Source organism: Molossus molossus, unplaced genomic scaffold (genome assembly GCF_014108415.1).
Source record: "Molossus molossus isolate mMolMol1 unplaced genomic scaffold, mMolMol1.p scaffold_m16_p_15, whole genome shotgun sequence".
Taxonomy (NCBI): domain Eukaryota; kingdom Metazoa; phylum Chordata; class Mammalia; order Chiroptera; family Molossidae; genus Molossus; species Molossus molossus.
The window spans coordinates 51,079,819-51,101,417 of NW_023425350.1; the positions used below are offsets into that span (position 1 = coordinate 51,079,819).

Genomic DNA, 21,599 nt, shown 5'->3' on the forward strand with positions numbered 1-21,599 from the left:
GATTTTAACCTGTTAACCAGGGAATAACCGGGGGATTCCCTTTTTACTGAATGCAACATTTGACGTATTTATACGTCCCACTCGGTTAACAGGTTAAGTGATGAGTTTGATAAGGTTTTTTTTTAAGGTGTTCACATTTTGTAGGGGGGCAGGATCGGGAGGAGAGTGTCAGTACGGGAAAAAGGAGAAACATCTGTAACAAAAATAAATTTTTAAAAATGGCGTTAACATTTTTTAAAATTTACGTTTGCAATTGTAAAATACACATAAGATGAAGAAATTTACCATCTTAACTATTTTCTTTAGAGAGTGGGGAAGAGACAGAGACAGAGAGAGAAACATCAGTGTGAGAGAGATATAGCCATCAGTTGCCTCCTGTACATGCCCCAATCAGGGATCGAACCTGAAACCTAAAATCAAACCCAAGACTTTCTGGTGTATGAGATGACTTTCTGGTGTATGGGATGACACTTCAACCAATTGAACCACACTGGCCAGGGCTACCATCTTAACTTTTTGTTATTGTTGTTAATCCTCACCCAATGATATTTTTGCTTTGATTTTTTTTTTTTTTTTAAAGACAGAGTGCAAGGGAGGGAAGGAGAGAGAGAAACATCAATGTGAAAGAGATACATCAGTTGGTTGCCTCCTACATGACCATGATGGGGGCCAGGGATTGAACCTGCAACCCAGGCACGTGCCCTTAAACAGGCATCAAACCCGAGACCCTTTGGTCTGAGGACCAACACTCTAAGCACTGAGCCAAACCAGCCAGGGGCTGTTTTAACTATTGTTAAGTGCTTTTTTGTTTTTGTTTTTTATCCTCACCCGAGGACATTTTTGCATTTATCTTCAGATAGAGTGGGATGGAGAGAGGGTGGAAGAGCGTGAGAGAGAAACATCAGTGTCAGAGACACATCGACTGGTTGCCACTCACACAACCCCAACTGGGGCCGGGGACAAACTGCAGCCGAGGTACATGCCCTTAGTGGGAACTGAACCCAAGACTTTCTGGTCTTCAGGCCGACACTCCAACCACTGAGCCAAACTGACCAGGGCCTTTTTAAGTGTTCTTAAGTGTTAGGTACACAGTTAATTATTTTTAAGTACATTTATATTGTTGTGCAACCATCACCAACATCCATCCACAGAACTATTTTCATCTTACAAAACTGAAAGTCTACCTGCTAAACCATAACTCCTTATTAGCTTCTTCTTCCACCCACTGGAACTACCTTTCTACTTTCTGTTTTATGAATTTGGCTACTCTAAGTACCTCATATAAGTGGAATTATACAGTATTTGTCCTTTCATATCTGATTTATTTCACTTAGCATCATGTCCTCAAGGTTCATTCAGGTTGTAGCATGTGTCAACTTTCCTTCCTTTTAAGACTAATATATTGTTGTATGTGTGTACCACATTTTGTTTATCCATTCACTTGTCAACGACACATGATTTGCCTCCATCTTCTGGTTATTGCAAATAATGCTGATGTGAGCACGGGTGTACAGATATTTCTGAGTCCTTGCTTTCAATGCTTTTGAAAGACTATATATCCAGAAGTGTACATACCTAGACTATATACCCAGAAGTGGAATTGCTGGATCATATAGTAATTATTCTATGTTTAACTTTTTGAAGAACCACCATGTTGTTTTCCACAGTGGCTGCACCATTTTATACATCCACCAGCAGTATACAAGGGTTCTAGTTTTTCCACATTTTTACTAACACTTGGTATTTTCTGTTTTATTTTATTTATTTTTTATCCTCACCTGAGGACATTTTTCTATTTTTTGTTCAGATAGAGTGGGAGGGAGAGAGAGAAACATTGACGTGAAAGGGACACATCGAGTGGCTGTCACCTGCATGACCCAACCAGGGCCAGGACAAACTACAACCGAGGTACATGCCCTTAGCAGGAACCGAACCTGGGACACTCTGGACTGCAGGCCGACGCTCTAACCGCTGAGCCAAACCAGCCAGGGCTGTTTTATTTTGTTTTATAAAAGCCATCCTAGTGGGTATGAGGTGAGTTCAGTGAGTTTTGACAAATGTAGACATATGAATATCACTACCCCAATAAAATAAGGGACATTTTTGTTATTCCATAGAGTTCTTTCCCTTATGCTCTTCTGTAGTTAGTACCCCCTCTGCTTCACTACCACCCCCAATCCCAGGCCCCAGGAAACCACTTTTGTGCTTTTTAGCAGTATATATAAGTTTTGCTTGTTCTAGAATTTCATATAAAACTGTTTGGCTTCATTTATTCAGAATAATGTTTATTTATCAATATTGTCTTTTATGCCTAGTGTTTTTTTTTTGTCTTCAGAAATTCCTGCCTACCTCAAGGTAGAGAATACAATAAACCCCAGTGTGACTGGAGTGATCAAAACTATGCTACTATTTGTTAGTGAATAGCATGGGTCTGAGAAACAAGGTGTGAGGAGGAGATTGTGGGTAGGGCTGAGACAAGCTGCAGGGACAGAGGACTCTTCTTGGAGACCAGGCCTCCAGGAAGCCCAAGTAGCCAAGGCGGTTAAAGCTGGTCCTGTGTCTGCAGGAGCGGCTAGTTCAGTTAAAGTCAGCAAGCATTTCTTGCAGGCATATCATGTGGAAAGCCCTGTTAAGAATTAGAAGCAGGAAGGTTGAGGGCTCAGGATGGGAATCTGGTGAGCAGAGTCCAGGGAAGGTGCTATCTTAGAATTCAGACAACTGTGAGAACAATGTTTTTATCAGAGGACACACACACACACACACACAGAGAGAGAGAGAGAGAGAGAGAGAGAGAGAGAGAGAGAGAGCGAGCGAGCGCCTCATTGATTTGGCAACCAGAAGAACCATAAGAGAAATCTGGTTTGACTTGTTGGTAGATGTGAAAGCCTGAACTTTGTACACCACAGATGTTTTGAATACAGTTAGAGCTGATAACCCACACCTTAGCTCACTGAACAGCTCACTAGAATATAAAGATGTGGCAGATACTTGGAAAGCAGAGTAATAAGAAGAATAGCTAACATTTGTTGAGTATATAATGTGTGCACTTTTCTAAGTACTTCACATGATATAGTAATTTGATTAATCTTTGCAACAACTGTATAAAGTATTGCTATTAATTCCATGTGACCAATGAGAAAATAAAAGTACAGAGAAATAATAACTTGCCCCAAATCATACAGCTAGGAAGTGGGTATCAGAGGTTTAGAAACCCAAGTGATTGGGCTCTGAACTCTAGCATTGCTGTTTCTCATCAGAAGGATGGCATGGATTCTCCCATCCTGGTGGGTACCTGTGCTGTTCACAATGCCAGCACCTGCCAGACCTTGGGTCAGATGAGTGAACCCAACATGTTATTACCACATTACCCAGCACATTACCCAGCAAGTGGACTCACCACTTATCTGGGCTGTTTCCTGACTACAAAATGAAGGGGTGGGCTGGGCACTCTCTCGAGTCTTCTCTACCTGATAATCCAGCACTGGAGGAAATGAGCTCTTTCGGGGAACAAGCATTCCCACCCCGCCAATTTCTACTCCTGCTTTCTGTGTGTACTGACATCTCAACCTTGGAATTGCTCTCTCATCAGTGATTAGATTAACTTTCTGATCTTATCAATTCTGACCTGAAAAGAATAGTTGGGTATTAAGTCTGGAGAGGCACTTCCTCTAACAGCATAAGCAACTGCCATCTAGGGCTTGAGAAAACATGTCATAGATGTGCCGAACACATGGTTTTGAATGAAAGCCGATAATGTAGTATAACCTGAAATCTGCTAATGTGATCCCTCCAACTTTGTTCTTTTTCAAGATTGCTGTGGCTATTCGGGGTCTTTTTTGGTTCCATATGAACTTTCGAAGTATTTGTTCTAGTTCTGTGAAGTATGTCATTGGTATTTTGATGGGGATTACATTGAATCTATAGATTGCTTTGGGTAGTATGGACATTTTAATGATGTTAATTCTTCCAATCCATGAACAAGGTATGTGTTTCCACTTTTTTATATCTTCCTCTATTTCTTTTTTCAATAACAAAGCCACTGTAATCAAAACAACCTGTTACTGGCACAAGAACAGGCATATAGACCAGTGGAACAGAACAGAGAATCTAGACATGGACCCAAGGCAATATGCTCAATTAATATTTGACAAGGTGGCCCTGGCCGGTTTGGCTCAGCGGTTAGAGCGTCGGCCTGCGGTCCGGAGAGGCCCGGGTTCAGTTCCCGCTAAGGGCATGTACCTCGGTTGCAGTTTGTCCCCGGCCCTGGTTGGTCGTGCAGGTGGCAGCCACTCGATGTGTCCCTTTCACATCGATGTTTCCCTCTCTCTCTCCCTCCCACTCTGTCTGTACAAAAAATGGAAAATTATCCTCGGGTGAGGATAAAAAAATATATATATATTTGACAAGGTGGCAAGAGCATACAGTGGAGTAAAGATAGCGTCTTTAATAAATAGTGCTGGGGAAATTGTACAGCTACATGCAAAAAAAATGAAACTAGACAATGAACTTACACCATACACAAGAATAAACTCAATATGGATAAAAGACTTAAATGTGACTTGTGAATCCATAAAAGTCCTAGAAGAAACTGTAGGCAACAAAATTTCAGACATCATACGCAGCAGAATTTTCACTGATACATCATCTAAGGCAACAGAAACAAAGGAGAAAATGAACACATGGGACTACATCAAACTCAAAAGCTTCTGCACAGCGAAAGATACAATCATCAAAACGGAAAGGCTACCCACTTGTATGGGAGAGCATAATTGCCAATGATATATTAGATAAGGGGTTAATTTCCAATATATATAAAGTGCTCATACAGCTCCACAAAAGGAAGACAAAGAAAACAATTAAAAATGTGCAGAGGGATAATACAGAGAGAAAAAATGGCGGCGGAGTGAATGGAAGCTACACAGACCATCTCCCAGGACCAAACTGGAATTACAACAAAAATAAAGACAAATCGTCAGGAAGGGGCAACCGAAAGGCAGCCTGGAGGACCACATAACCAGGGACACTGACTCAATCCTGGTAGGCTTGTGAGGACGCAAGAGGGGGTCGGGAGCCCACGGTCCGCTGGGCTGGGACCAGCGGACTCGACTGGGACCAGGAGACTCGGCTGGAAGCTGCGCCCTCGGCTGGGTCCTCGGCTGGGACCAGCGACCTCGGCTCGGTGCTATGCCCTCGGCTGGGTCCAGCGGCCTTGGCTGGAAGCTGCTGTTGCCTCGGCCAGGTCCTGTGACCTCAGCTGAGGCCAGCGGCCTCGGCTGAAAGCTGCGCCCTCCACTGGGTCCTGTGGCCTCGGCTGGGACCAGCAGCTGCTTTGGCTGGGTCCTGTGCCCTCGGCTGGGTGCTACGACCTCGACCTCGGCTGGTGCCACAGCCTCGGCGACCCTTAGCTGGGAGCAGCGCCCTCGGGTTAAAGTCCCTGGCTGCTCCACGACAGAGGTTAAATTGGCAGCAGCCACTCACCTTGGGCTCCAACAGAGGGAAGGAAGACTGGACTGGAACTGTGTGGGGACACTCGGGATTTGGAGGGTGCTCAGAGCTTTTGCTGAGTGCAGCCACGCAGGACTGTGGTCATCTTACTCCTTCCCAGCGCCCTGGGGAGAGGCAGTGGCAGCCTCCCTCAGAGATTCAACCACACCTGGTAGCCATTGAAATGCTAATCGAGGCCCATTAACAACCAGCAGCTGCCCCACCCTCAGGAAATCCTCTTACACCGAACACATGAGGGAGTTTTTCAGTCACCTCAGAAACCAAGGTTCTCCAGGTGACTGCTACTAATAGCCTCCAGGCAAAAAAGCTAGAGGAAAACTACCATTCCTTGGGCTAGCAACTCTAACCAGGAAAGTTAAGATTTGACAGTGGTGTTTAAAGTGGGTCCTCCTTGCCTCATCCAAACCCAGGAGAGGGAGCCACAAACAGCAGAACACCAACACCCACAGGGAAAATTTGGCAGGCTCCAAAGCCCACTGTGATAGCCAAAATTGTGAAAAACAGAAACAAAAGCCAAATGAAAGAACAAGAAACCTTTACCGAAGATGAGATAAATGAGGTGCAGTTAAGCAAGTTAACAGAACTAGAATTCAGAGCCATGATCTTGAGGAAGCTCAACAGCATGTGTAAGGACATGAGCACCATAAGTAAAGACATAGAAATGTTGAAAATCAACCAGTTGGAAATTAAAAACCACCAAGAAGAAATGAAGAATGACATATCAGAACTGAGAAACACACTGGAAGGTCTAAAAAGCAGAGTAGAGGAAGCTGAGGACCGGATCAGTGAATTAGAAGACAGGGTAGAAAAAAATCAACCAATCAGAAAACCAAAAGGAAAAAAACGATTAAAAAACAGGAAGACAGGTTAAGAGAACTGTGCGACAACTGGAAACGTAATAATATTTGCATCATAGGAGTCCCCGAAGAAGAAGAAAATGAGCAAGAGTTAGAGAATATATTCAAAGAAATAGTGACAGAAAACTTTCCTAATTTGAAGGAAGAAGGCATTCAAGTTCAAGAAGCACAGAGAGCCCCAAGTAAGAAGAACCCAAACAGGCCCACACCAAGACACATAGTAATCAAACTGCCAAAAATTAAAGACAGAGAGAGAATCCTACAACAGCAAGAGATAAGCAACAGGTTACCTACAAAGGAAACCCCACAAGGCTCTCAGCTGACTTCTCACGAGAAACACTACAGGCCAGAAGGGAATGGCATGAAGTAATCAAGGTAATGAAAAACAAGGATCTGAATCCAAGACTACTCTACCCAGCAAGGCTATCATTCAAAATAGAAGATCAAATAAAGAGCTTCCCAGACAAAAACAAAAAAACAAAAAAGGCTAAGGGAATACATTAGCACCAAACCAGCACTGCAACAAATGTTAATAGCACTGCTGTAATTAGCAGGAGAAATGGGAAGAAAAACAGAACCACACTAAACAAAAATGGCAATAAATAAGTACATATCAATAATCACCTTAAATGTAAATGGATTGAATGCTCCCATAAAAAGACTCAGAGTAGCTGATTGGATAAGAAAGCATGACTCATCTATATGTTGTTTACAAGAGACCCACCTCACAACGAAAGACTCACATAGGTTGAAAGTGAAGGGATGGAAAAAAATCTTCCAAGCAAACTGGGGGAAAATAAAAAAAAAGCTGGGGTAGCAATACTCATATCTGATAAAATAGATTTCAAAATGAAGGCCATAACTAGAGACAAGGCCACTACAAAATATTGAAAGGATCTATCCAACAGGAAGATATAACCTTGATAAACATATATGCACCCAATATAGGAGCACCAAAATATATTTTAAATCTTCTGGAGGACTTCAAAGGAGAAATTGATAGCAATACAATTGTAGCAGGAGACTTCAACACCCCGCTGACATCACTGGATAGATCCTCTAGACAAAAAATTAGCAAGGAAACAGAGACTCTAAATGAAGCACTAGACAAAATGGATTTAATAGATATCTACAGAGAATTACACCCCAAAACTGCAGAATTCTCATTCTTCTCAAGTGCATATGGGACATTCTCAAAGATAGACCACATGTTAGAGCACAAACTAAGTCTCTACAAGTTCAAGAAGACTGAAATCATATCAAGCATCTTCTCAGATCACAATGGCATGAAACTAGAAATCAATTGCAAAAAGACATTTCAACACATGGAGGCTAAATAGCAAGTTATTAAACAATGAATGGGTTACCGAGGAGATCAAGGAAGAAATTAAAAACTTCCTGGAAACCAATGAAAATGAAGACACAACAACACAAAATCTATGGGATACAGCGAAAGGAGTTCTGAGAGGGAAGTTCATAACATTACAGGCCTACCTCAAAAAAACAAGAAAAATCTCTAATAGACTATCTAACCTCACAACTTAAAGAACTAGAGAGAAAACAAAAAGGAAACCCCAGCCCTGGCCAGTTTGGCTCAGCGGTTAGAGCGTCGGCCTGCGGTCCCGAGAGACCCGGGTTCGGTTCCCGCTAAGGGCACATACTTCGGTTGCAGTTTGTCCCCGGCCCTGGTTGGTCGTGCGGGTAGCAGCCACTCGATGTGTCCCTTCACGTCGATGTTTCTCTCTCTCTCTTCCTTCCTCTCTCTCCCTCCCACTCTGTCTGTGCAAAAAAATGGAAAAGTGTCCTCGGGTGAGGATTAAAAAAAAAAAAAAAAAAAAAGGAAACCCCAGAGCTAAGTAGAAGGAAGGAAATAGTAAAGATCAGAGCAGAAATAAACGACATAGAGACCAAAAAAAACAATTCAAAGGATCAATGAAACAAAGAGCTAGTTTTTCGAAAAGATAAACAAGATTGATGGACCCTTAGCTAGACTCACCAAGAAACAAAGAGAGAGAACCCAAATACACAAAATCAGAAATGAAAGAGAAGTAACAACTGACACCACAGAAATACAAAAGATCGTTAACAATTACTATGAACAATTATATGGCAACAAATTCGACAATCTAAGCGAAATGGACAAATTTCTAGAAACACAGTCTCCCAAAACTGGACCAGGCAGAGATAGAAAACTTGAACAGACCAATAACAACTAAGGAAATTGAAGATGTAATCAAGACTCTCCCGGCAAACAAAAGCCCAGACCCAGATGGCTTCACGGGAGTTTTACCGAACATTCAAAGAACTAACACCCATTCTCCTCAAACTATTTCAAAAAATTCAAGAAGAAGGAAGACTTCCAAACTTGTTTTATGAAGCCAGCAGAATTCTAATTCCAAAACCAGATAAAGACACTACAAAGAAAGAAAACTACAGGCCAATATCCCTGATGAACATAGACACCAAAATCCTGAACAAAATACTAGCAAATCGGATCCAGCAATACACCAAAAAAATTATCCACCATGACCAAGTGGGATTCATCCCAGGGATGCAAGGCTGGTACAATATTCGCAAATCAATAAACGTGATTCACCACATAAATAAAATGAAGACTAAAAACCACATGATCATATCAATAGATGCCGAAAAAGCCTTCAACAAAATCCAGCATCCATTTCTGATAAAAACGCTCAGCAATGTGGGAATAGAGAGATCATATCTCGACATAATAAAGGCCATATATGAAAGACCTACAACCAACATCATACTCAATGGGCAAAAACTAAAAGCATTTTCCTTAACAACAAGAACAAGGCAAGGATGCACACGTTTGCCACTCTTATTTAACATAGTACTGGAAGTCTTAGCCACAGCAATCAGACAGAAAGAAAAAATAAAAGGGATCCAAATTGGAAAGGAGGAAGTGAAACTGTCATTATTTGCAGATGACATGATACTATATGTAGAAAACCCCAAAGACTCCATCAAAAATTTACTAGACTTAATAAATGAATTTTGAAAAGTAGCAGGATACAAAATTAACATCAAGAAATCGATGGCATTCTTAAATACCAGTGATGAACTCATAGAAAAAGAAACTAAAAAAAACAATCCCATTTACCATTGCGGCAAAAAAATTAAGATACCTAGGAATAAACTTAACCAAAGAAATAAAGGACCTATTCACAGAAAAGTACAGGTCATTGAAAAAAGAAATAGAGGAAGATATAAAAAAGTGGAAGCACATACCCTGTTCATGGATTGGAAGAATTAACATCATTAAAATGTCCATATTACCCAAAGCAATCTATAGATTCAATGCAATCCCCATCGAAATACCAATGGCATACTTCACAGAATTAGAACAAGTACTTCAAAAGTTCATATGGAACCAAAAAAGACCTCGAATAGCCACAGCAATCTTGAAAAAGAAGAACAAACTTGGAAGGATCACATTACCAGATTTCAGGTTATATTACAAAGCCACTGTAATCAAAACAGCCTGGTACTGGCACAAGAACAGGCATATAGACCAGTGGAACAGAACAGAGAACCCAGAAATGGACCCAAGGCAATATGCTCAATTCATATTTGACAAAGGGGGCAAGAGCATACAGTGGAGTAAAGACAGCCTCTTTAAAAAATGGTTCTGGGAAAATTGGACAGCTACATGCAGAAAAATGCAACTAGACCATCAACTTACACCCTACACAAGAATAAACTCAAAATGGATAAAAGACTTAAATGTGACTCATGAATCCATGAAAATCCTAGAAGAAACTGTAGGCAACAAAATTTCACACATCATACGCAGCAGAATTTTTACTGACACATCACCTAAGGCAATAGAAACAAAGGAGAAAATGAACACATGGGACTACATCAAACTCAAAGGCTTCTGCACAGCGAAAGATACAATAATCAAAACGGAAAGGCTACCCACTGTATGGGAGAGCATAATTGCCAATGATATATCAGATAAGGGGTCAATTTCCAATATATAGAGAGTGCTTATACAACTCAGCAAAAGGAAGACAAAAGGAAGACAAAGACAAAAAAATGGGCAGAGGAACTAAACAGACACCTCTCCAAACAGGACATACAAATGGCGTAACATGAAGAAATGCTTAACATCACTAATCGTCAGAGAGATGCAAATTAAAACAACAATGAGGTATCATCTCACCCCTGTCTGAATGGCCGCCATCAACAAATCATCAAACAACAAGTGTTGGCGAGGGTGTGGAGAAAAGGGGATTCTAGTACACTGCTGGTGGGAATGCAGACTGGTGCAGCCACTATGGAAAACAATATGGTGTTACCTCAAAAAATTAAAAATTGAACTTCCATTTGACCCAGTGATCCCACTTCTAGGAATATACCCTAAGAAGCCCGAAACACCAATCAGGAAGAATATATGTACCCCCCATGTTCATAGCAGCACTACTTATAATAGCTAAGATCTGGAAACAGCCCAAGTGTCCATCAGTAGATGAATGGATTAAAAAGCAGTGGTACATATGCACAATGGAGTACTATGCAGCTGTAAGAAAGAAAGATCTCTTATCCTTTGAGACGACATGGAAGGACCTGGAAAGTATTATCCTAAGTGAAACAAGCCAAACAGAGATAGACAAGTATCATATGATCTCACTTATTTGTGGAATATAATGAACATAACAGTCTGAGGAATGAGGTAGTCCCAGAGACGTGGAAGTGGGGTACAGACTAACAATCCCCAGAAGAGGGGGGGGGGGAGAGATAAACCACAGAACTTATATGCATGTATGAGTGAATAATGAACATGGACAACAAAGCTGGGGACAGGGAGGGGAGAGAGGTGGGGGGATAAAGGAGAAACATTTGTAACAAAAATAAATTAATTAATTTTTAAAAAAGAGAAAGCCAATAATGTTTTCAGTTCATAGCAAAAGCCGGAAGAGCTATTTCTGGCATTTCTTTTCTCATTTGCTGCTGATGCATACTGGATAATATTATTATCATATTAATGTGGTTAGCACTAGGACAAACATAATCAAAGGGTTACTTTTCTAAACTCCTTTGTCACTAGCTTCAGAGCACAGAACAAACGATACAAGGCCGGCTTCCTGATGCTGAGCCACTTAGCAGTAGCCGGGCCTATCCTGTGGAGGAGTGAGCCTCATGACCAGAGGGAGAATGACTAAAGGCTGGGAATCGATCATTCAGAAAGCTTGTAGAGAGTCCTTGCAATGGGAAGGAAGTTTGAATGAGTTATCACCAACAGCCTCCAGGATTTTTTTTTAGTTTTACTTTTTATTTTATTTTTTTTTCATCCTCACCGAGGACATTTTTCCATTTTTGTTCAGATAGAGTGGGAGGGAGAGAACATCGACACGAGAGAGACACATCGAGTGGCTGCCACTACCACAACCCAACCAGGGCCGGGGACAAACTGCAACCGAGGTACGTGCCCTTAGCGGGAACCGAACCCGGGTCTCTCTAGACCGCAGGCCGATGCTCCAACTACTGAGCCAAACAGGCCAGAGCTATTTTGTATTTTTTTTAATCCTCACCATGTTTTTGTTCAGATAGAGTGGGAGGGAGAGAAAGGGGGAGAGAACAAGAAACATCAGTGTGAGAGACACACATTGACTGGTTGCCTCCTGCACGACCCCAACCAGGGCCGGAGTCGAACTACAACTTTGGTACGTGCCCTTGATTGGAATCGAACCCGTGACTCATTGGTCCGCAGGCCAATGCTCTAACTGCTGAGCCAAACAGTCCGGGCTCCAGGATTTCTTTAATGATTGGCTACTGTTGAACCGAGAAGGCATCAGGATACTTTTCTGTAGGAAGGGTATATAGGTGGAAATTGAAGTGTGCTTTTTAGTGCCCAGAACGGTACCAGGCATGGCCAGGCATTCAGAAAATGTTTGTTGAATAAATGAACATGAAACATCAATGAAACTATCATGTCAGTCTCATGATTGTGAGCAATTGTCAGCATTACCAGCACATCAGCTTCTTGTTTCTGTGGTCACTGGCCTGGGAGGAAGGGAATACAATTTGTCTGCAATTAAAAGGCAGCATAGTTCAAAAACACACACACCACCCAGGCCAGATTGGCTCAGCGGTTGGAATGTCGGCCTGTGGACCGGTTCGGTTCCAGCTAGCGGCACATACCAAAACACACACACACACACACACACCAACAAAAAACCAGCCTGCTAGAATTCCCAATGTCTCCAGTTCACAGGTGGTACTAAGAGTCACTCAGATAACAAAAGAAAACCACTTAGGAAAATTTCAAGCACTAAACTATGCAGTACACAGAGAAACAAGGTAGGGTACCTGTATATTTATAAAGTTTATTAGAGCCCTGGTCAGCTTAGCTCAGCGGTAGAGCATCGGCCCACAGACCAATGAGTCATAGGTTCGATTCCTGCTAAGGGCTTGTACCTCAGTTGTGGTTCGTCCTTAGTCTTGGTTGGGGTCGTGTGGGTGGCAACCAGTCGATGTGTCCCTCTCACATCAGTGTTTCTCTTCTCCCTTTCTCTCCCTCTCTCTACCTCCCACTCTATCTGAAGATAAATAGAAAAATATCTTCGAGTGAAGATTAAAAATAAATAAATAAGAATAAAGTTTATTAGAATATGCTTTGATTTGTGCCCTACTAGAAGTTTCTGTCTGGGGAAACTGATGTATTATGGGAAGTAGAAAGTCCTTTAGCAAGGCAGACATTGAACAAAGAATGCAAGACCCAACCAGCTCTCCCAACAATCATGTAGGCCACCGCAGTGCTCTTTTTATTTTTCTAATCTTAATGACTCCAAAGGGCATTAAGATAATGCAGAGTATTTAATAGATGTCTTCCCTCCTTCCCCCTGCCTTTTAGACAAAGGAATCATTGGAGTAGAGTAAAATCTTGAACAGACTGGCATATGTGGGAATGCTAGAGAAGGAGTGGGGATATTTTAAATTGTATGTAAAATATATGTTTTAATATTATGTGTGGATCAAAATTATTTTACTATTGTCCCCCACACTGCTCTGAATAAATGGCTAAAATTTAGACAAAAGCCTGTCAGTTAGTTACTTGCCAGATGCTGGCTTGGAATAGATTCTTTCCTAAGATTACTTAGGCAGATTTCCAGATTTGTCTGAACTGATTTAGCTTTGCCTTTGACTAAATGTTTGAAACTTCTTATTTCTCTGGACTCAACCTCATCTCTGCAACTTTCTTTACTTTTAGACGGATCTTAAGTTTCAAGGAAAAAGAGTTGCTTTATTATCCTATTTCATAGACATTTTGAAAGCCTTAGTGCTTGGGTGTGGCCCAGTCACACGCTCCACAAATCTGCAGACTAGAAGTTTAAATTTGTCAGCCTGTGGGTTGTAAAATGAAACCATGTACCAAGGAAAACTGGTGAATGACTCACTCACATGTGACCTTCTAGAAGAGGGAGGGACTCAGGGACTCAGTAAGAATGTGCCACAAGACAGCAAATCCCTTCATAACGACCATTCTCGTTGCCTGTTCTGGGATGTGGGTCAATGTTATGAATCTGAATGGAGGCCACCAAGTTAAATTGGGATCTCAAGGACAGTACTCAGTGTCTGGCCGGCGTGGCTCAGTGGTTGAGCGTCGACCCGTGCACCAAGAGGTTGCCAGTTTGCCCTGGCCAGTTTGGCTCAGTGGTTAGAGCTTTGGCCTGCAGTCCCAAGAGACCTGGGTTCGGTTCGCGCTAAGGGCACGTAACTCGGTTGCAGTTTGTCCCCAGCCCTGGTTGGGTTGTGCGGGTGGCAACTACTCGATGTGTCCCTTTCACGTCGATGTTTCTCTCTCTCTCTCTCTCCCTCCCACTCTATCTGAACAAAATATCAAAAAATGTCCTCGGGTGAGGATTAAAAAAAAAAGAGGTTGCCAGTTCAATTCCTGGTCAGGATACATGCCTAGGTTGTGGGCCCAATCCCCAATGAGGGGCATGCAGGAGGCGGCCAGTCGATGTTCTCTCTCATTGATGTTTCTATCTCTCTCTCCCTCTCACTTCCTCTCTCTCTAAAATCAATAAAGGAAAAAAAAATTCCTTTTTTAAAGGACAGTATTCGGCACCAGGGTGAATCCAGCATGGTGCCACATCCAGCAGGACCCGGGAAATTGTATTCATCAGCACATCAAGCAGGGGTTCAACTCTGAGGGACAAGTTTATATTTACAGGCTTAACACACACACACACACACACACACACACACACAGAGCTAATTTATTTATTTGCATTGAGAAACATAATTGCTACTTAGATAAAATTCCTTGTTCTCCAGTACTTTGTAGAAGGTACACATGGGAAGCTAAACCCTAGTCCAGATGTTGCTAGGCGACCATGGAAGTAGAACAAAGGGTTTTAGATGGATAACATTCATCTTCACAGTGAGGAAATATCTAACACTGGACCATGGGATCCTAGGGCCAAGTCACTCGTTCCTTAGGTTTTGGATAATATTTTATAGTAAGCCTTTCTGAGAATTTTGTGTGGGGCTTGAACTGCCAATGGACAGAATTTTTTTTTTTTTTAAATACACTAGTACTCTTCAGCAATTAGCTGCAGCTCAAGAGCCATTCTTTCTCTTTGAAATGAGTTTGTATATCTTTGTTTTGATGGTTATTTGCTGATTTTACCAGTCTGATGCTCAGAGAACGATCTAATTTGCCTGCTTTCCAAATTTTGGGTATATGGGGAGAAATATACCACATGGCTGTCTCCATGTATGGCCTACTGAAGTATCATTTGAAATCAGAGGCCCTTGTTCCACATACCTGCAGTCAGCCATAAGGACATAAGAAACGTTCTGCTTGAGTCAGCACCCAGCTTTCGATTTCTGGCAGTGATACAACAGGGCATTTGTGGGATGGTATAAGAATTATCCTTCTAGACATTCAACCTGAAAGCAATATGGATGTGCTCTTGACATACCTAGTTTTTCTTTATGAATCCATCATAAATTATTTCTGCAAATTTTTGTCATCTTGCCTGAAATAGGTTGCACTTATTTACAACTTATTCCCTATGTAACTGCTGTTGGAATAGGTTTCTTATGTTTGTTTCCTAGCTTTCTTTCAGTTGCCCTAAAACTATGTCTTAAAGTCTTCAGGAGCCCTACCATGAGCTCTCCTTGCAGTGTTCCATATTGTAAAGAAGTTACAGTTTCCCATCCACATACTGCCTAACACTTGGGTTCTTTTAGATGTCACAAACATACGGTCGCTTCAGTCTTCAGCTATCCATCGTGAAGAGTCCTGATGCTTTTAGGGTCATTTGAACAATATCCAGTCCTTTGTGTTTTACAGGTGTCAAAGCTGAGCCACACTTGTTAAATATTTTATTCCACCTGTGAGCAGCGAAGGACTCAACACAAAGTCTGAGTCCTTGTGGTCGTATAGTTTACTTTATGGAATTGTAGGCTGGCCTTCAGAGAGAAAGAATGAATGAATCAAGGAAGCTGAGGCAGAAAAGGATTCCTGTAAAGAATCCTTGGCTCTGCAGGGCGATGGGAAATGTGGGAGGACTTACGAGCAGAGCCTCTTGGGGAGAAGAGCAATTCACCCTCTGGGGGCTGATCATTTTGTGCAGTTAAGAAGAGGCTACCACAATTCTGTATTGGGGGAGGGGTGTGTGGGGTTCCTCCCCCCTCATTCTACTCCTCTCCTACCCTTGTGAAGAGTTACTGAGACCTTACTGGGTGCCAAATATTGTGCTAGTAAGCATTTGTATGGACTAACTTCATGGATTATCTGATATCTAATGAACCAAGAAGTCTCATTTTCTACATTAATTTTTCTAATCTATTTAGAAACTACTTTGGCACTAGTAAATAATAAATATACAAGAGCTGTCTCTATATAAATGGGCTTATGCTGTATGCTGTCCAAGTTTCAAAATAAATTGTCTGGCTAAAAGTACCCTGTGTTCAATTATGATACATTTTTTTCCTTTAGTAAAATATTTCTAGCACACTGAATAATAACTCTTGAGTTATTTTCAGAAGGCCTTGCTCAAACAGTCTTTCCACTTCTTGATGTGGTCAAAAGGACTGAAAGTATTTGTATTAAAGGCTGGCTTTTGTGGGAGGTGTACCCCTTCCCTGCTTCCTCACTCATTGTCATTTAGTCCAAAACTATATTGAAGGAAAGGGAGGGCCCTTGCTCCTAAAAGCTGTATCTGCCATGTTGTCAACTCATCAGCAGCAATTCAGTCCAACTCACATTTTAATTATATTAATGATGAATATGGGAGTATTTTGATCATTTATATATGTGAAACAGGGCCTCTAGATGAAGGAGAGGCTAAGGGCCATGAAAGTCTCAAAAAGCCCTGCTCTTGGCTTAACCTAGAACATTCTGGCAAATGAGAAAGAGGCCCCCCTTCCTATCTCCATGACAGTCTTGTCCCTGCTCCACCCCCATCTCATGCTGCTCTGGCCCTTGTTCTTGACATTTTTGTCCACTCCTCAAACACAGTAAGTGTATTTTTGCCTCAGACCCTTTGCACTAACTCCTCTCTCTGCCTAAGGCAGTTCACCAGAATTTTGAATGGCTAACCTCTTCTTAGTTAAGTCTTAGTTCAGTTTTATCTCTTTTATATCACTGTCCAGTCCAGCTCCTTCCCAGTAACCTGATCATATCATCCTCCAAACCAAGGTTCGGGGAACGTTTTCTGGGAAGGGCCAGATATTAAATATTTTCAGCTTTATGAGCAACACAGTCTCTGTGACAAGTACTCATTCTGCCATTGCAGCATAAAGGCAGCCGTAAATGATGTGTAAACAAGTGGATGTGGCTGCTCCAATAAGTATTTATTTGCGAACATTAAAATTCGAATTTCATATAATTTTCATGTGTCATGAAATATTCTTTTGATTTTTTTTTTTTATCCTCACCCGAGGACATTTTTGCATTTATCTTCAGATAGAACAAGAGGGAGAGAGGGAGGAAGAGAGAGAAACATCAATATGAGAGACACACATCGACTGGTTGCCACCCACACAACCCCTACTAGGGCCGGGAACAAACTACAACCAAGGTATGTGCCCTTAGTGGGAACTAAACCTGGGTCTCTCTGGTCCAGGGGCTAACGCTCTAACCGCTGAGCCAAACTGGCCAGGGTGATTTTTTTTTTTATCCTCACCTGAGGACATTTTTCTATTTTGTTGTTCAGTTAGAGTGGAAGGGAGAGAGAGAGAGAAACATCGACGTGAAAGGGACACATCGAGTGGCTGCCACCCGTACAACCCAACCAGGGCTGGGAACAAACTGCAACCAAGGTACATGCCCTTAGTGGGAACCGAACCCAGGTCTCTCTGGATCTCAGGCCAACACTCTAACCGCTGAGCTAAACCGGCCAGGGCCAAGGCGATTTTTTTAAATCAACGATTGAAAATATAAAAACCATTCTTAGCTTGTAGGCCATACGAAAACAGCATTTGGCCCATGAGCTGATCCCTGCTCCATACCACGATCCTGTTGTATTTCCATTTTACTGACATCTGAAGTCATGTTACTTACTCATTTGTTCATTTGTTGTCTCTCTCTCTCCTGGCAGACTGAGCTTCTGGAAGGCAGGTTTTTTGTCTTATTCACTGTGATATCTCTATCAACTAGAGCAGTCCCTGGAATGTGGAGGTGCTTTATTAATATTTGGTGATAGAATGAATAAATCTATATATTTCATGAGCCACTAAATCCAGTAAAGTCCTCCTTCCACATCTTTCTTACATATATCCTCTTCCAAGTGCCACAGCCCACCCAGGTCTTGACCTATGTCTGTCTGTCCCTGTAGTAGTGTCTCAAGCCTTCCCGACCCCTTGTCTCTCTCCAGGCTACCCTGGAGTATAGTCCCTTGCTAAAGTATGTCTTTCACTATATCGTTTCTCTGCAAAACCCAAAACCTTTTCACAGTTTTTCTATTACCTACAGTCTAAAGTCCAATTCCTCAGATAGACCCTTACGAATCAGTTCCCTGTCTGCTTTTCCAACCTTACTCCCTGGAATGAGCCCTCAGCCTTGTCTCCTCCTTGTCCCTGAAGCCACTGCTCATTTCCACCTTTGCTCAGGCTGTGCCCCAGAACCTGTTAGCATTTGGCTCAGGCAGCGTTCTCCTGTGTAATATGAGGCAAGTCCACAGTGAGTGACGGGAACCAAGAAGGAGGGAGCTGAGCCCAAGGAAAGTCAGAAAGTGAAAAGTGAATGCAACCAAGCGTGACTCATTCAGGAATAAAGTGGGTTAAGGAAGATTTAGTTATCCTGGGGGAATAATTGAAAAGTGCTGCTTGGTACGGTTGTCTGGACTAGTGCATTTCAGACTACGGTGCAGATAAATATTTGAGGAATCTTGTTAAAATGCAGATTTTGCCCTTAGGTCTGGGGTAGGGCCTGAGATTTTGCTTTTTTAACAAGCTCCCAGGTGATGCCCATGCTTCTGGCTCTAGGAAAATTCATTGAGTATCAAAAATCTAACTAAATGTTTAGGAACTGAGCCTTTTCCATAGGACTTAGCTATGGAAACAGGAAGTCAGTTGGCCTGCCCCTCAGAGGCCTGCCTGTATATCATGAGAACCTTCAAGAGTCCTAGCCGACAATCAAGGCGTTTCTTGCATTCTGAATGACTGAATAGATGTGTGATGATTTATGTCTTCTTGGTGAGGATGGGGTTGCTGAAGAGAACTAAGGAGTGTTAGGCTGCAGCTTAAAGGAAGAAGCACCTTTAAGTCCTGAGATGGTGGCAATGAAAATGGCCATTGGGAAATAAAAAGAGTCTAATGTTGGTTGGGCTGCTGGCCTGTCATATCACACACACACACACACACACGCAAACACATGCGTACATCTGCATACATGTGCACACATGCGCATACACGCACACACACACTGGTGTAGGCTGGAGTGCAGTGCTTTTCCCTGAAACAGCTGAACTATCTCTTCTCTCCAAGGAGGCACTTTTCTGATCCACTAGAACATACAGTTTCGAATCTAGGTTTTGCTGGAGTACAAGTAATGTACTTCACTGTAACAAGACAATAGGAATCACATCTGTAATGTGTATCTCCCAACAGAAGAGCAGGTAGGAAAGTATTTTGCTGATGCAATAAACTTGCCTGTTCAAACAGTTTCTCTTTAATTATTAGCCTGGCCCTTGTATCTTTGGCTAATCAGTAGCTGGCCTTCTAATGAAATTGGATTTTATTTCCCTAAGGTTTAACTTTGTGCAAACTGTATGTTATCCAGATTAATGATTTTAATGACACTTCTTGCATCAGTAAATTCCCCTCTGTTTTTATCACAGAAGAACCTCTGCTTGGGCGAGTGAACTCTGATCTTGACACGGAGTCATAGCCATGGTAAGTTCGGGATGCCTCACCCTACCTGGTGCCAGCTGCAGACAGGTACAGGATGCTTACTCAGTGACTGTTGGTTTATGCAGAGGATTGTTTGCTCAAAAGAGGGGAGGGAGGAGGAAATGAGAAAGCAGTTTCTTTTTTTTTTAAGCACTATTTAATTTCTTTCAGGGGTGGTGAATAACTTGACACTTAAAATGAATCATTCTAACATCCTGAAATACGGAAACAAGTTGTAGTTCATTATAGAATATTTAGACAAAGGAAAAGGAAAAACTGAAAACCCTGTGGATTCTACCACCAGATGAGTGTAACCCCATCATTACTGACTTAACAAGAAGGGCATATCTAGCCATATGGGCTCGTCATCTGTCTCCTGCTTTTGGCTGTGACTGGACTCCTCGGAGCTTGGTTATCTGATCTTTGAGATAGACAGGGAATAGGATCCCTTTGAGATTTCCATAAAGCTCAGTGCTAAGATGGAAACTGAGCCTGTTCACTGCAAACATGGCTCTGCCTGAGGCTGGCCATCTGCTCTCCTTCTTCCGCCCAAATACGACTTCTGAATAGGCAGGTGATTCTGATCCCTGCTGCTCTGGAGGGAATAATAGAAGTAGCATCGTATACCTGGAGAGAAACTAGAGATCCTGCCAGATCTAGACGCCTTCTTTTAGGAAGATGGACATGCAAACTATCCTGAACAAATAGTAATATACTCTTAAATTTTTTTACATTAGACATTCTAGAATTTTCTTCATCATCATCGATGGTCAAAGGCTTACTCACGTCTGCTCCAAATCACTTATGCTTTCATTTCAAGCTCATTCCTTCTTGATAGATTCTCCCTGCACATGGAGAACATTTATTCAGAGATGTTTACAGTGGCCTTACTTTGTGCCAGATGTGGTACTTGGCTCTGGGGACTCAAAGTTAATGGGACACTCTTCCTGTCCTTAACAAGTTCACAGCCTTCCTACAGGTGATGACTGTAATCAAGTGATCCTTTAATGTGCTTTTCGGTCGAAAATTACCTCAATTGCTCCCATCTTTCTTCCTAGGACCTGTTTTCCCATAATGACTGTTACTTATTGAACAAAAAAAGGAAATTTTTTAAGGAAAGGAAAAACACAATAGTCACAATATTGTAATTTTGTTATTTTCCATCATTTTATTTTAGATCCTACTCACATGTATCATGGTTTTTATTTTATTTATTTATTTATTTTTTTTAATTTTTTGTTAATCCTCACCAGAGGATATTTTTCCATTGATTTTTTTAGATAGAGTGGAAGGGAGGGAGGGAGAGAGAGAGAGAGAAACATAGATGTGCGAGAGACACATTGATCGGTTGCCTCCCACACAACTTTTCTGATTGTTATCACCATAGATAGTGATTGTTTTGCCTATATTAGAACATCCCATAGATGTCAACACAGAACATGTACTCTTTTGTATCTGGTTTCTATTGCTGAACATTATATTTTTTGCAATCCATCTATGTTGCTGTAAGTATCAGCAGTTTGTTACTCCATTGCTTTTTATTGTTGATTAGTATTTCATTGGACGCCAATCTTTTTTACTTGTATCATCTTCATTATCATTTTAATAACTGAATAATATTTCATTGATTGTGATAGAACATCTCTCTCTAGCTATTTATTTTTGTCATTCTTTCCCACATCCTTCTTGTTTCCTTTGCCTGCTGCCATGAGAAACTTCCCAGAATGAATAATGGTACATTATGCCCTGGAATTTAATCAGTATGGATATTTAGAGATAACAGGAACAAATTTCCCAAGCTTATCACTTTCCTGGTAAAAAAGAGTGACTAAGAATGCTAACTGATAAAGTGAATCATGTTTA

At 41.7% G+C, this 21,599-nt stretch overlaps 1 protein-coding gene across 1 annotated transcript in view; it reads left to right on the forward strand.

Moving 5' to 3' along the window:
* ANXA4 (annexin A4) overlaps positions 1-21,599 on the forward strand; it is a 67,659-nt gene that overhangs the window by 8,837 nt on the left and 37,223 nt on the right. Inside the window, exon 2 of the mRNA XM_036263260.1 lies at positions 19,685-19,739. Coding sequence (XP_036119153.1) covers positions 19,737-19,739 — 3 coding nt within the window. The 5' untranslated portion in view covers positions 19,685-19,736. The remainder of the gene's footprint in view (positions 1-19,684; positions 19,740-21,599) is intronic.